We start from the raw sequence: 15,902 nt of genomic DNA, 5'->3' as shown, positions 1-15,902 counted from the left end.
GACCGACCCTCCTCATCAGCACCAGTAACACTATTGATCGATTCCATCGCTGCGTTGTTGTCTAACTGAACATGCGGTGTGCTTAGTTGGCTGATACCATATAATCACATATAATTGGGCGGTTAAGGCTCTAAAAAACTGAGAAATATATTCAATAGAACTCTCTCTACTCAGATCATCTACATGAAGATTATCATAGATTCATGATGCTGCTCCAATTGTCATCGTGTTAAATACGAACAATGCAGTTTCACGATGATTCAAGATGATTAAGAAGTCACTAATGAGTAACTAAACTAACTATCTCGAATCAACTAAGTAAAAAGACCACGTCTAAACGGGAAATTACGCAGTTTCACAGACATTCATGAGGATCCAAAAAGCAATTCACAAAACATGGGACAAACTTGAAATATCTGCCAAAATGTTTAAATAGCCATTTCTTTCAATATTAATAAATGAAGAATGTGCAAATTAAATTTACACCTTACATGGAATCAACATACACAATTCAGTTTTCCACTGTCAATGCCGGATGGAATGTTCTTCGGCATCTCAAGGCAATGACAGCATTTTGTAACTGCAAAAGCAAAGAAATACAACGACATGCAAAGCTCCATAGTTATGCCTTTTCGCGCGCTCCAAGAAGATTCGAGGGCGAGCATAGCCTTTGCATCTCCATAGTTTACCCAATAAACAAATTGCCTATCAACTGTTCGTCTTAAGAAGAATATCAAAACAACCAAAAGATCGATGTTGATCCCTTCGATGAACTAGCGATCTCCAAACAAACGAGGAAAAGTGGGAGGAAGATAGGCTGAACGGTACGGGTTGATTTTTTAAATCTTGTCATGAAGATTAACAACCAAGTCGTGTGCATCGTCGAGGAGCTTCCACACGTCCAATTGTCCAGCCATACTATTGCAATCTCTCATGATTTCGTCAACACTGCTATATTTCTCAACAATCAGCTTCCTCCTCTGCAATACACACGCTGCTATTGCGTAAAGCAACAAATCATCTGTAGGAGGAGCTCTTAACCTCATTCTCCCCCAAGACGACTTGGTAATCCCCGCTAATATTGCTGCTTGGTCAGCCCACATTGCCTCCCACAGACACAGTGTCTGCTCTAGGTTTAACTCTCTCCTGAAAAGAACCACCACCATTCGATAGACGAAAAAGCAGTCCTCTGCCTCGAGCTTCTCCAAGTGCCTGTAGAGATGAATATCCTTGCACTTGATTATCTTCGAAACGATGTTCAATTGTCTTCGGATCCCTACTTCATCAAGCCGGAAATTATAACGAGTTTTCTTCATGAAGTTTGTGAAACACCAAAAGGCATCACAATCATCCTCCATCACTGCAATAATTGGAGAGAGCAAATCACTCATTCCCTGACAGTAACCAGTCTCGGGATCATATAGAGCATAGGCCTCAAGGATAGCAACAAGGCGAGCAGCATGATAAATTCTGCACGGCTCCAGATGGTCATAATCCTTTAGCCCAACACTCTCAGCCAATCGTCGTGCTTTTAGCTCTGATATTGCAGCCTGACTTGGTGAGTACATAATCCAATCAGCATCAGCCCGCACTGCATCAAGACGCATAATTCTCTGAAATGTAGCAAAATCTTCCTCAATGTGCGAATGGGAATCGCTTTCTGTAATGGAATTAGAACTCTCTAGTGCAGGCATGTTAATGTCATTTTCCTCTATGACTTCAGTTCTAATGAAAGGTTCCACTATGTCGAGTTCTTCAGAAGATTCAGAGTCAGAAGTAAATAAATCACCAAATAAACCATCTTCCCAAGTGAGAACATTGTTATCAACATCTTCTTCTAATACCAATCCAGATCTCTGAAAATTGATGTCGCTGTTATTTGAATGCTCAGAAACGATATTACATTCCTCCGAAAAAGATGACCTTGTGGAATTAACAATCTCATCCAATCCAGAAAAATCAATGAGTTCACTAAAATCATCATTGTTCTCATTGCTGTTGGTTCCACTAGTTTCCTTCAACTTGCAACTTTTATCGGTGCATTTGAGAATTCGGCGACACTGTTTTCGCAGATTCTCATATTCTTTTCTGCATTGCAAATGAATATAAACTCAGGCCAGGAAAAGAATGCAAAATGGAAAATTCGAAATATGAAAAATAAGAACAGAAGACGTGATTCACTATAACAATGTGTAGTTAAAAAATCAAAATACCTCATCTGGCCACGAGCTAGATCTCTTTCTTCCTTAGAACTGTTCACATCATAACTGTTGAAAACAAAATAAACGTCGTAAACATGCGAAATAAATGTTGATCCATGTGATCAATATAAAATCCTGCAGTACAAACTTACCAAAAGGTTGCTACATTTTGCAAAAGGAGAATAATCTAATTCTATAACACATGGAAACGGAAACGGATACCGAAACTGAAATGGAAACCAAGAAACCATATTTGTAAAAATATAGGAAACGGAAACAAGGGGTAACGTGTAAATAATAAAAATATATGGATATATAAATTTTTGAAATTATAAGAATGTATGTTTAATTTTTTACTATATTAATAAAAATTACATACAAGTCGCATAATAGAGGAAAAAAAGAGATTGTTTCGTTTTTTAAGCTTGTAGAACATGATTCAAAAAATATTAGGGATTCACTGAACATGTGATTAGAATTTATCCACTTCGAAAACACATTATATCCTAGAAAACAAGGTGGTTGTTTTTTTATAAGATAGAAACAAGTTTTTAAATTCTAAGAAACGAGTTTGAAATTTTTTCAAATTACAGAAACGTGACCCAGAACATTTAGTACAAGTTTTTGAGAGTTTCGGTTGAAACGCTTTAAAATCAAAGTTTCAACACAACATAGTTTAATTTCAAACGGCTTCAGAGAACAGCTGCATTTGACAAAATGAAGGTTTCTATATCGTTCTTGGCGAAACAACAAAAACTTTACCCAATATTTAAAATTCTTGGGGTCCCTAAATGAAAGTGTCCCAGTTTATCTCTTAGCGAAACAATCATAATGTACTTCAATATTACAAAAATGAAATATAAATTACTACACAGGTAAAAAAAACTTACACTCCAAGAAGAAATGGCCAAACCTCTGCTCTAATACTTGGATCAATGCCCTGCAATGATGTTTAGAAAAGAAAAAAATATTAGGCAAAAGACATCGAGAAACACTGCAAAAACACAACATATAACAGAATGGAACAGGCAAAAGGAAATCAATAACATACTCCACTGCGGGCTTTCTTCAGAAATTTAAGACCACCATCAGAAAATTTTCCATCGTGAGTAAAAAAGCTCTTCCATTGTTTTGGGAGAAGGGCATGCTTTCTTCTTCTAAGTGACCAAGGAGATTTATGACCACTCCTGAATAAAAATAAAAGTTAGAATTAACCAATATAAAAGCAAAGTAGTCATCAACAAAAAGTAATGCACAAATAAACAAAATGTTAGTGCTGTCAATTTCTCATACCCCAACACGATTTATACAGAGACAATCCAATTGACACGATTATCATTTTTGTAGCATGTATATCTATATATTCATACCCGTTTCTTATTTGGAAACAACTTCCATTAAAAAAAATATATATATTGCAGAGATCATTCTCATCAAATGAAAGAAAAGTAATAAATAAGATATGCCTGTTTTTTTAGGGTTGTATGTAAAATGAATCATCAGTGCCAGACATATGGGAGGAAAATAAAGTATAAACTTCTGGGATAAATACAAAGACATCAGAACAAAACAAAAATTGAGTATTCTCATCCTGCAACCAAATCAAAAGAATATTCATAGTGGATTTCAGGTCACATATTAAACAACAAAAGAAACAAAATTTGACAGGCCAGTTTCAACCTATTTTGAAGTAGTAAGTAGATAGGAACTAACCTATGAATGGAAACTATTGAGGAAGAGGACGATATGAAAGCAGCCACTAGCAAGGCTGATCGCAAATGAATCCATGGTGAAGAGGACAAGGGCGATGAAGAATTGGTTGGCGAAGAAGATGAAGTATGGCTTCTCCTTAGAGATTTCATCAATGGTTTCCGATCAGTTAACATCTATCTATTTATCGAAATTCCCCAATAAATTGATTCTGAAAATTGAACCCCAGATTTGAAATTCAGATGTACATAGACATCAACATGGGAAGGAATCACCACAACACCCCCCAAAACCCAACCCCTGCACCACTTCCGACGAAACTCACTATCTTCAATTTCACTGCCTCCTTCGGCAAACAAGATCCATTTCCCCAGCTGGAGGAAGAGAAGAGCATAAAAAGAGAAATTAGAGCTGTTTGGCTGTTTCTTCTTCAATCTCAATCTCAGATATTAGTCAAACCTACCTTTCTGGTCTTTCTTTCTTTATGAGTGTATTATTGTGGTATGGTGTGCATAAAGAAGCTTTTTCCCTTTCCTTGAACTGGAATTCCATAAAAAGAAGAAATTGAAGCACAATTAGCGAAGCAATCAATGGGAAGTGAATGGTGAACTGAAGAAGAGGGTGGTTTGCTTTGGATTTATGCTCGGCCCGATTTGGCCAACCATTTTCAGCTTTTTCTAAGGAAAGGAAAAAAACAAGGGTGGGTGGAGGAGTTAATGACACTTTTCCTCCATTCGACTTAATTATTATATATGCCATTAATTATCTATGTTTGCCATTAATTATCTAACCTATGCTTTTCAATGATGAAAATGTATGTATATATATTGTGAGGTAACTTGTTACATTAATAAAAAAAATTATTAATAAAATTAGATATTTTTAACATTATAAGAAAAGAAAAAAAAATTGGTTGACACTTGAAATTAGAATTTTTTTTTTATTCAGATTTTACTCTTATTCTCTATTTAAACATTCACTTTCGTTGTTCTCATCAAATAATATGTCTTTCTTCTCATTAAATAACACTTAAATGATTTTAAAATTAAAAAATAAAGAATTAATACTACTTAAAATATCATTAAATTTTAAATTTTTCAATTTGAGGTCATTAACGTTCATTTTAATTTTGATATCATTGTTTTTAGTAAAACAAAAAATTACTCATTTTCTAATAAGAACCAAAACCTCAATACATGTTTTTTTTTAACTTTACCATTTAATTAATAGCTTAAAACACTATGCAAAACATAAGCGCAAGACATTTTTTCTCAACTGGAGTACAACGGTGTTCTCAACATTCTTGAGAGATAGTATAGACCTATCCAAAATTTTGATTTTTGATCCTAATCTAGTAAAATTTGATTTTTTTTTTTAATAATTAGTATTCTTTTTTGTGAAAAAATAATAACCAAATAGAAATATCAAAAAAATATACACTATAAACATTGGAAAGGTTTATCTTACCACAATATGGACAACCACATTTGCTATATTATTAGTAGGGTTAATTATAAATACATGTTAAGTGGTTATACAGATGTCTGTGGTATTTTTAATTACAAACACAATTATGTGGTTTGTAAAATTTTGTATTTTTTTTACTTCACAAAATTTAATTGATAACCATCTCAAAATGAAAATTTTTAAGAATTAAAGTTATTTAGTATCATATTTATTATGGAACCATACAGGGGCGGAACTAGAGGGGTTGGAGTAGGCTCGAGCCCCGGCAGGTCGCCGGAGAATTGAGAAAAAAAAATAGTAATGGTGTCTGATAATATTTTGGAAAAAATTATATTGATTCTATGTAGTATTATTTTAATATTTAAATATAGATAAGATGGTTAAGGATGTTTATTTCTATTTAAGAGGTCATATGTTCAACTCCCTTCAACCTCGTTTTCTTTTGAAAAGTTTTTATTTATTAATTTTATTTTTCAATAATTATAAAAACATGTTACCATTATTAATTAATTTTAATGGACTCTTTATTTTTATTTTGATAACACTTTTGAATTCATTTTTAATATGTCTTTACCATTAAAAAAAGTAAACATGTTTAATTTTCTATTAGTTCAATACTAGTTTCTAAAACATGTTACAGTTTTAACGCGTTGAAAATTTACCGTCAACCGTACTGTTAAAATTAGCCCCCCAAATCTTTAATTCTTGGCTCCGCCACCGAAACTATATTTTCAATTTTTCAAAATCATCATTTTTTGAGTTTTCTCTCTAAACATTAATTTTCTCTCTCATATAAAACAACACCCAAATGACCTTAATCTTAAAAGATTGAAGAATTAAAGTTGTTTAAAATATCATTTAACTCTTGAAATTTTTTATTTTGAGGTCGTTATCGTATAAATTTGGTAAAATAAAAAAATGTAAAATTTTACAAACCACATGTTGTTTTTGTAACGAAAAATACCACAAATATCAACCTGCAAATCCGTATTACCACAAGAATCTACTTGTAATTAACCCTTATTATTAGTCAACTCTCGTTTATGATTCAAGTATAAACTTCAAAGACTTTGAGAATTAGAAATGTTTTTCTTAAATCTTAATCTTATAGAAGATTCTAGTTAGTCATATTTAAAAACATTATTAAATAATTTAAATATGAAGCTTTGCAGATATTTACAATAAATTATGAAAAGAATATTTTATTCATAGAAGAATTATTCTACAAGGAATCAATGAAAGGATTTTGTTGTCACCATATTTGATAAGTCATGATTAATTTCTTAACTTGTAACAAGAAATTGAAGTCTATCAAAGTCAAAGTCTCCTTTTCTAAAAATTAGAGGAAGATAATTTTTTAGTTATAGAAAATCTTTTCTTCTATGATGAAGTTATAGGAAATCTTTCAAAATAAAGAAAAATATTGTTTTATATTTTACAAATGAAAGTTATTTTTTAATAGAGAGAAGAAGGCATTATAATAACATTATTTTATTTTCACATACCATACTTATTTTATATAATTGCAATCGACCCAAATAAAAAAATATTTTCTTTAAAAAGTGTCCATTCAAAGAAATTACTTTCTATCATTATATATATAAATAAAAATTTAAATTTATAATCATTTACTTTTGAAAACTATTTCAATAACATTTTGATGAAATTGTGATGAGATTGTATTAGATAATTACACGGGTTCAAACATAGTTTATCAAGTTACCTCTTGTATTATAGATTATCGTTGAGTAGTAGTGGAAGAAACGAACTACGATCTTTTATTACCGGTTACATAACTCCTACGTCAAATATCGTTCGGGAGGAGAATCGATAGTTCCACAAACTAAACACAAAGTAATAGAGAATGAATGAAATTAGAGAAAGAAGGACGCACCGAGTAGAGAGATGAGATATTTTGCTTTTATAAGGATATGTTCTAAGCTGATGTATGCAAGCGAACACGTGTAATTTAAAGGAAAAAGCTTGGCTGAATCCCCGCTGAGGGATACTACAACGCTTAAGTCAGTTATGGTAATAAACAAAGAACTTAGAGAGAGAAGCTCTAAGAAAATAATGTATAATTTTTTAAGAGAGTTGGACACCTTTATATAGGAGTGAGAACTCCTAGTCTAATTATGAGAAAGCTATAGCTTCGTATTTAATTAGGAAAAGGAATCGATAAAGTCGTTTTTTTTATTAGTGAGACGTTATTTGCACGCTCAAGGATTCATGTTTAGAGAATGAGTTCTTTAACCGACTTTATATGAAAGAAGATTCTGGAAGCGCATTCTGAAACATTTGACAAGCATGAGGAACTGGTTCGAGTATACTCAAACCGGATCAAATATTCACTTATGTTATCACTTATGAAAAACTATGGCATGTTTGGTTCAGCTGTTAGCTAATAGTTATTGTATTACTATTAGATGTTTGATTTTGCAGTATGCTGTTTGTTGTTTGTTATTAGGCTTTGGTAAAATTATGTTGAACTATTGATGTTAGTATGTAAAATGTCTAATTATGCACATTTTTAAATTAATCAACAAATAAATTGTCTAGCTTGGACTAAGGGGTTGCGTTTTGTTGAGGTGGAATCGGATATATAGCCAAACTGCGATCAGTATGATTCAGGACCGAGAGCAATGTCCCAACGACTTTCATAATTTGGTTAATGCCATTGAGGATCTGCTGAGTCATGAATGGATGGTAGCCGTCTCCCACATCTATCGTGAAGGAAACAGAAGTGCGGACGGTTTAGAGAACCTTGCCTATGATCTTCCTTTGGGCTTGCACATCTTTGACCAACCCCCCAAGGCAATTCAAGACCTTCTCCTTCAGGATGTCTTGGGCGTCTCCTTTCCCAGGCTTTGTTCTCTGTAGCCCCTAGGCTACTCTTTGTAATAAAAAAAATTATAAAATAAAAAAATTATTACACAAATTAATAAAAATAATCTAAACAAATAACTAATTTAAAATAAAATTTTATTGAACGGAACAAAACTTTGTTTTTTCGGTAATGATATTATAGAAATAGAAATAATGTTAAAAAGGAAATATGTTTTGTGAAAATAAGAAAGATAATTTTATCAATATCAAATAACTGCAAACAATTGTTAATGAGAAGCTACAAAAAGAAACTTTTCGTAAAATGCTCTGAAATGCAACTATTTCCATAAAAAAACTAAAAGTTATTGTTTTTTAACCATTGTATCTGGATGTCTATTGCGAATTATTTAGACCTAATATTATTTATGTACCCATTTCATCTTTTAAGATTTAATTTCTGTATTATTATATATTTTAAAAAAAAATATTATTTTTGGACCCCTCCATCCCTTAGGCGCTAGGCAGGCGCCCTTCCTGTCCATGCACAGGAACGGGTCTGAAAGAGATGACCACCCGTCTCTTTAAGATGATCTTAAGAAAAGAAAAATAAAAAAAGGCTTAATACATCAAGAGCCCGTGCATCTTTTCCAAAAGCTTAATTGACCCTCTAAACTTAGAAAATGTCTTGTTAGCCCCTTCAACTTGCTTAAAACAATATATTCGTCACTTGAATTTGTTTAAAGTAACTTATTAACTCCATGAACTTGCTTAGAGTGATCATTTGCTATCTGAACTTGTTCAAAATGGTATACATTTCAATGTATGGGCGGAATCAAGGGGGGCTAGCATGGGCTGGAGCCCCGGTTGGTAGCCGGAAATCAGAGAAATTTCCATGGAAGTTTGAAAGCTTTTACAGTTTTCCTATAGTCATGTTACACATCTAAAACTGCTTTCAAATAATGAAAAAATACAAATTTCGAACGCATGTGCAATGAATAACACTTTGTTAACCGAACCTCATTTTCAAAATTGATTTTTTATCATCATGGGCATAATGTTACAAGAAAAATAAAAGATCGGAAACTTAATCTATCTAAATAAAAGATTAATGGCTCAATGAACTAAAAAATGAAAAATCAGAGACCTAATTATGCTTTTTACCAAAAATGTATTAATTTCAAGGAAGATTGAGACACAAAATGAAAGTTCAAAACAACTGTGCTTTTATTCTATTAACGCAAGTTTGGATAAAATTATTTTTCATTGATGTTATAAAAAAAAATTGTTATTAAATATTTGAACCTCAGGTCATTCGGGGTCCAGGTTCCGCCACTGTTTCAATATGTCTAAATATGTAAAAAAATTAAAAAATAAAGACTTAATTCGTGATTCCAAGTTTTTAAAATAAATTAACTTTCTATTTTGTATATATTTATATCATTTTTATAGATTTATAAATTTAATCGTAATACTTTAAACAAGTTTTGGAGTCAATTAAAATTTTAGAAGTTCAAAATGTATTAAGCCAGGAAAAAATGTGGATTGTGTCACATGGTTGATGGATGGCACCATATAAGATGGGCATGGGCGAGTGAGAAAGACACAAACTCGACAGTGAACACTTACTTAAGCCGGACCACATGCTTTTTGCTTTTGCCCTGAAATTAAGCCACATGATTTTTAGGACACATCTTTATTTTATATAATTTTCTAAGAATAAATTGATCTAATTAGATATTTTTGTCATGATTGGACTTAATTTATATTTATTGCCCTATGGTTGAATTTTTTTGAAAAGAAAATCACTTATTCATTAACTTGAAAAGAATTGATCCTAATAAAGAATGACTGCTAACCAATCTGATATAACAGAATAAGAATATAGACTAGCATTGGAACATGCAAGCCGTGCAATGGCATGAGCCGCATTATTCGCTAATCTAGGTGTAAAGACTACACTAACCTCAGGAATTTGAGAGATTAAGCTACGACATTCCTGTATAAAAGTGTCAAACTCAGAAATATCAGTTATGTTGGAGTTGAAAGCATTTGCAATTTCTTTCGCATCCACTTCAAAGATCACTCGTGACAGATTCATCGTTAGCACCCATTGAATCGAGTTCCGGAGAGCAAGCGCTTCAGCCATCTTTAGACTGTAAATACCGTCCACCCAAGAGCTCATCCAACATATTCCTTCTCCTTCGCTGTTTCGGATAATCGCCCCCAAACCACTCCGACATGCCGCTGTAAAAATCGCAGCATCAAGGTTACATTTAACCGATCCTGCAGCAGGCCTCTTCCATCGCTCATGGTTCCGTCTTCTCTCAGGATCGATTTCCCCTCATCTGCCTGCTCTTAAACGGACAGTCCGCCAGTCAGTCAAGAACGCCAGAGCCTTCGAAATAACACGACCTGCCGTGTCAGCTTTCTGGTTCCATAGCTTCTGGTTTCTCTGACCCCAAATAGACCACAGCGTCACCGCCACCCTGCATACAGTATCTGCTGTTTCGGTTCTGATAACTTCAAAAAGCCATTCGTCAATTCTATTCCACTCTCCCTCCGGTAAATTCAGTTCAGCAACACGCCAACAGTCCTTTGCAAACGGACACTTTGCAAAAAGGTGTCATTCGAATTCAATTTCTGCATTACAAAATCCGCAATTGAGGGGTAGATCAATATGTTTTTCGAATAACCGATACTTCGTGGGAAGCCAATTATTACCCAATCTCCATAGGAACAGCAATATTTTTGGAGGGAGATCCAGTTTCCACATACATTTCCAATCATACCTCACTTCTTGATCGATTCTAATATTCTGCATAATATGATAGCCTGATTTTGACGAATACAAACCATTTTTAGTGAAATGCCAAATCATTCTATCGTCAATATTTGTCACCGGGATGCTCATACTTAATATCAAATCCGCTTCCTCCCTATTAAAACAATGCCGAACCTTTCCCCTATCCCAGACTTTGCTACCTGTTACCCATAGATCGCAAACCTTCGCCTCCTCCATTCCTTCCACGGTATCCGACCTTACCCGAAAGTCCTCATCACGCACTAACCACGGATCAGACCAGATTCCGATATTGTCACCAGCCCCTACACGCCATCTCAAACCCTTTTCCAACATTCCGATAGTGTTCCAAATGTTGCGCCATATATAGCTGGGATTGGCACCTAGACTAGAATTAAGGAAATTATCATAAGGAAAATACCTTGCCTTAAGGATGCGACTCACTAACGTATCGGGCTGATTTAATAGCTTCCATCCTTGCTTACCAAGAAGAGACATATTGTACTCCTGTAAATCTTTGTACCCTAAGCCACCCTTTTCCTTTGTTGTGCTTAGCTTCTGCCACCTGCACCAGTGAATGTTTTTATTCCCATTCTCTTTCGTACCCCACCAGTACGAGTTCATCATCCTCTCCAACTCTTCACATGTCGACTTGGGTAATAGAAAAACACTCATGCAAAAAGTTGGCAATGCTTGTGCAATTGACCGCAGTAAAACACCATTTCCTACAGATGATAGGAACTTCATGCTCCAGGAGTTGAATTTCTTTCTCATTTATCTTTAATAAATCCAAAAATGGATTTTTTAGACTTACCAATAAGGGAAGGTAAGCCTAAATACCAGCCAGTATCTAAAGCAGAATAGACTTGAAGTTTGTTACATATAGCATTACGAATATCTCTGCCGACATTAGGACTAAAGAAGATTCTTGATTTGGAAAGGTTTATTGCTTGTCCAGATGTCTTCTCATATTCTTCCAAAATTTCCACCATCTTCTATGTCTCATTCAATTCAGCCCCAAAAAAGAGAAAACTATCATCTGTGAATAATAAGTGTGATACTCTGGGTGCACCTCTACAGATACGACAACCTTTTATCTCCCCGTTTGCTTCTGCTTTCTGAATAAGCTGTGATAGAACCTCCACACAAAGTATAAAAAGATAGGGAGATAACGGGTCCCCTTGCCTCAACCCTCTCCCCGGCTTGATTGGATTGCTAAGAGATCCATTCACGAGGTAGAATATGATACAGTGGTCACACAAAGCATCATCAGATCAATCCAATCATCCTGGAATCCCATCTGCTTCATAACTGCTTTGAGAAAACCCCAATCGACCTTGTCATATGCCTTACTGATGTCAATTTTGAGCGCAACCTCACCACTTCTACCTCTGTTTTTCCTTTTCATGTAATGTAGGGATTCAAATGCAATAATGACATTATTACATAAGTTGTTTAGTTGTTATTAATATAAGAGTTTTGATTTTGATTTTCTTTTTATTATATAAGTTGTTTAGTTTAATTGTTTAGTTGTTTAGTTGTTTAGTTGTTATTAATTTTGATTTTCTTTTTATTATATAATTAAAAAAATCAATTTCATTAATACAAATAAGCTATTACATCAAAAATAATAATTAAAAATCTAAAAAATATAAGAGTTTTGAACTACCCTCCCCTAAACTTTTCTGTAACCCAAAATAAGCTGGATTCGGTTAAGAAAATGCAACTTTAACTAACGAATCTATTACTAAATTTGCTTAGCATCTCACAAGAGAAACAATAAACTCGGGCCAAGCATTAGCAAGGGGACGATAACAATTAAGAGTAACTTTATCAACAAAATCGGTATAGATATATCGACCACCCTTTTATCCATCTCCAAAAAAGAATTATATTTAACCATTTATTATGAATTCACATAAACACATTGCACCTTACTTCAGTGACAGATTCATGATTCACTTTCTATTATGATTTATGAGTGCTAAATTGATATTTTTAGTGTTTTACATAAAAAAATTAAAAATCCGTACATAATTTCTATAGAATTTTTAGCGTTTTCTGACAATTAATTGGTGCTCAAACTCCCCCTTTGGATCCGTCCTGCCCTACTTCTACTTTTCTCGTCGAGCATCAATCCACTGTTTTAGATCAACCAATAGTGAGTAATCCGAACGAAATAGTCATGGAAAACCATTCTAAACACAATTTGTTACTTCCAATTGTTAATAACCGGTTTTATTCTAAGATAATATCTAAATAAAAAGCTTAAAGTATATAAATTATTTTTGAGGGCACTATAAACTCTTAAATATTCTTTTTACTCAAAAATAATTAAATATGTATGAAAGATGTCTTACAAAGATGTATCTATTTTAACACTTTCACATGTAAATATATTGGTAAAGGTTATGCTTACTTTGTTTTTAACAAAGTAAGCCTTACTTTGTGAGTTTTCATCATTGGATTAATTTTATACTTCATCATCCAATGGTGAAAACACACCAAGTAATGGTACTTTGACAAAAACAAAGTAACCATAAAAGGCATCTAAATATATATTATACACTTTTTAATAGAGGTACACTTTATGATATTAACCAACATGAAAGATTAAATGCTATATTTTCTAAAATTTTGGGATAATATTGTTAAGTATTTTTTTTTTCATATATATTCAGCCAAATGCAAGAATAATTAAGCTTGTTATTCATCATCATTTACTCAAACCTAAGTGTATTCTTGTATCCATTTTTCCTTCTTAGTCAGCTAAAAAAAAGTGGGTGATTAGAAATTGAAATATCATTTGAAAAGTGTAGATTCTTAGGCATCCATAACTTAAGATTGTAAGTTTCTCAATTAAGATTGTAGAAAAATTGAGAGGTGGGTTTCTTAAACACTAGGTAAGTTTTGAGAGAAATAAATATCGATGAGACATTTACTTGGATAGCTTTTAGGTTATAAAAACTCACCAGACTTGATTCTTACCCGGTAAAATAATCACAGTGGAAAATCTCTGGTGACGGAACGTAAGTTGTAGTTGCCGAAATTGTATAAATTGTCATGGCTAAACTTCTCTATCTCGACTATTTTAATTATTGTCAATTTATTTATCCACAAATATTTAGCTTGTGATCTTTTTTATATTTGCTCAAAACATTTTTGAAAAAAAAAACAGTCACTAAAAATATTTAATTTGAAGAATCATTAAATTCAGCAAAAATATTCAAGTACGCAAATTAATTATCTAGAACATAAATTTATTGAAGTTGAAAGATAAATTTAAAAAAGAGTAAATAAACATTATTCAACCCTTTAATATTTATGGGATAAGTTATAAAAATACCCTTAACCTTTATATTTAGGAACAGTTTTATCATTAACGACTAAAATGATGTACTTTTATCCTTAACGTTGGTAGCCAAGAGCATTTTTAACCCTAACGTTGATAAGTTAGTTCAATTGGAGGAAATTATTCATCAAATTGTTATTTTTACCGTGGATCTTGTCATCTATAATTCACATGTGCGTCATTTTATCACTTATTAGTAACAGATCACAAACATGTGATTAACCGTGAATTTTTTTAAAAAAATATATTGTATTTTGTACTAGTTGGATAAAAAAAATTCAAATATTTCACCGAATTTAAAAATACTAATCTCCAATTTTGTTATTAAATCATGCAAAATATGTATTTTTTTAGACTCAACTTGTGAAAAAAGTAGAAAAAGGAATAGGATAAACACATGATTTTGGAGAGAAATAGCCAAACACTATTACTCAATTTTCGTATATCTCAAAATACCAATACAAGAGCTACATATATATAGCTTTATTCATAAAGTAAAGAAAATACTAAAATACTAAAATACCTAATATGGGAAAAGACTAAAATACCAATCATATTAAATCAGAAGCTAACACTCCCCCCTTAAGACTAAACACTAGGCAATTGAACTAATCCCATTTGGACCAAGGCATCAAACATCTGTGATGCAGTCAGAGATTTTATGAATAGATCTGCTAGTTGACATTCTGAAGAAACATAAATAGTGCAATGGAATCCATTCTCTATATGTTCTCGGATGATATGTATATCGATGTCAAAATGTTTCGTTCTGTCATGATCAATATGGTCTTTGGCTATCTGAATAGCTGATGTGTTATCACAGAATAACTTCACAGGGTAAGCAATGTCAATTCTGAAGTCAGTCAACAAATATGAGAGCCATTTCAATTCACGCACTGTGGTTGACATGCTTCTATATTCAGCTTCTACTGATGACTTGCTAACTGTAGGCTGTTTCTTGGCCTTCCAAGAAATTAAAGACTTACCCAAAAACACACAAAAATCCATGACAGACCTCCGGGATTTTCTGCAAGTACCCCAGTCAGCATCACAATATGTTGTGAGGGTGAAAGTAGAGCTATCTGAGTAGAAAAGTCCAAGATGTAGAGTTCCTTTCAGATATCTAAGAACATGAATTGCTGCCTACGGATGATGATTACAAGGTGCTTGCATATATTGGGATAACTGCTGAGTGGCGAATGTAAGGTCTGGCCTGGTAAAATTTAAGTACAGAAGTCTACAACCAGCCTTCTATATTTGGAAGGGTCGGGCAAAGGGGTACCTGAATCAATGAGGATAATGCCATATGATAGAGGACTAGAAGCAGGCTGCATATCCATAACTCTTGCATCAAGAAGAATATCCCTTAAATACTTAGTCTGGCTTAAAGTAAGACCAGCATGATCCCTTGCCCATTCGATATCCAAGAAGTATTTTATACTGCCTAGATCCTTAATGGTGAACTTGTCATGGAGAAAAGCCTTGACATCATTGATAAGCTGCAAACTAGTTCATGTGAGCAGAATATCATCCATATATACTACAA

The 15,902-nt window shown here is 33.1% G+C and overlaps 1 protein-coding gene across 2 annotated transcripts; it reads right to left on the bottom strand.

Annotated features, from left to right (window-relative positions):
• Window positions 1–425: 425 nt before the first annotated feature.
• On the bottom strand, window positions 426–4,633 carry LOC136210936 (rab GTPase-activating protein 22-like). 2 transcript variants are annotated; one of them, XM_066002408.1, is made up of 6 exons: window positions 4,375–4,633; window positions 3,915–4,285; window positions 3,253–3,388; window positions 3,092–3,141; window positions 2,214–2,267; window positions 426–2,088 (listed from the first exon to the last, which is right to left on the bottom strand). In XM_066002408.1, exons 2-6 carry the CDS (start codon window positions 4,085–4,087, stop codon window positions 840–842), a joined length of 1,662 nt encoding a protein of 553 aa, XP_065858480.1. In that variant the 5' UTR covers window positions 4,088–4,285; window positions 4,375–4,633; the 3' UTR covers window positions 426–839. The 2 variants fall into 2 exon arrangements, with proteins under 2 accessions (XP_065858480.1, XP_065858479.1); XM_066002407.1 differs by having other exon boundaries at window positions 3,915–4,633.
• Window positions 4,634–15,902: the final 11,269 nt, after the last annotated feature.

The sequence above is a fragment of the Euphorbia lathyris genome, chromosome 1 (genome assembly GCF_963576675.1).
Source record: "Euphorbia lathyris chromosome 1, ddEupLath1.1, whole genome shotgun sequence".
Lineage (NCBI taxonomy): Eukaryota > Viridiplantae > Streptophyta > Magnoliopsida > Malpighiales > Euphorbiaceae > Euphorbia > Euphorbia lathyris.
This window is presented reverse-complemented; position numbering and strand designations above follow the sequence as displayed.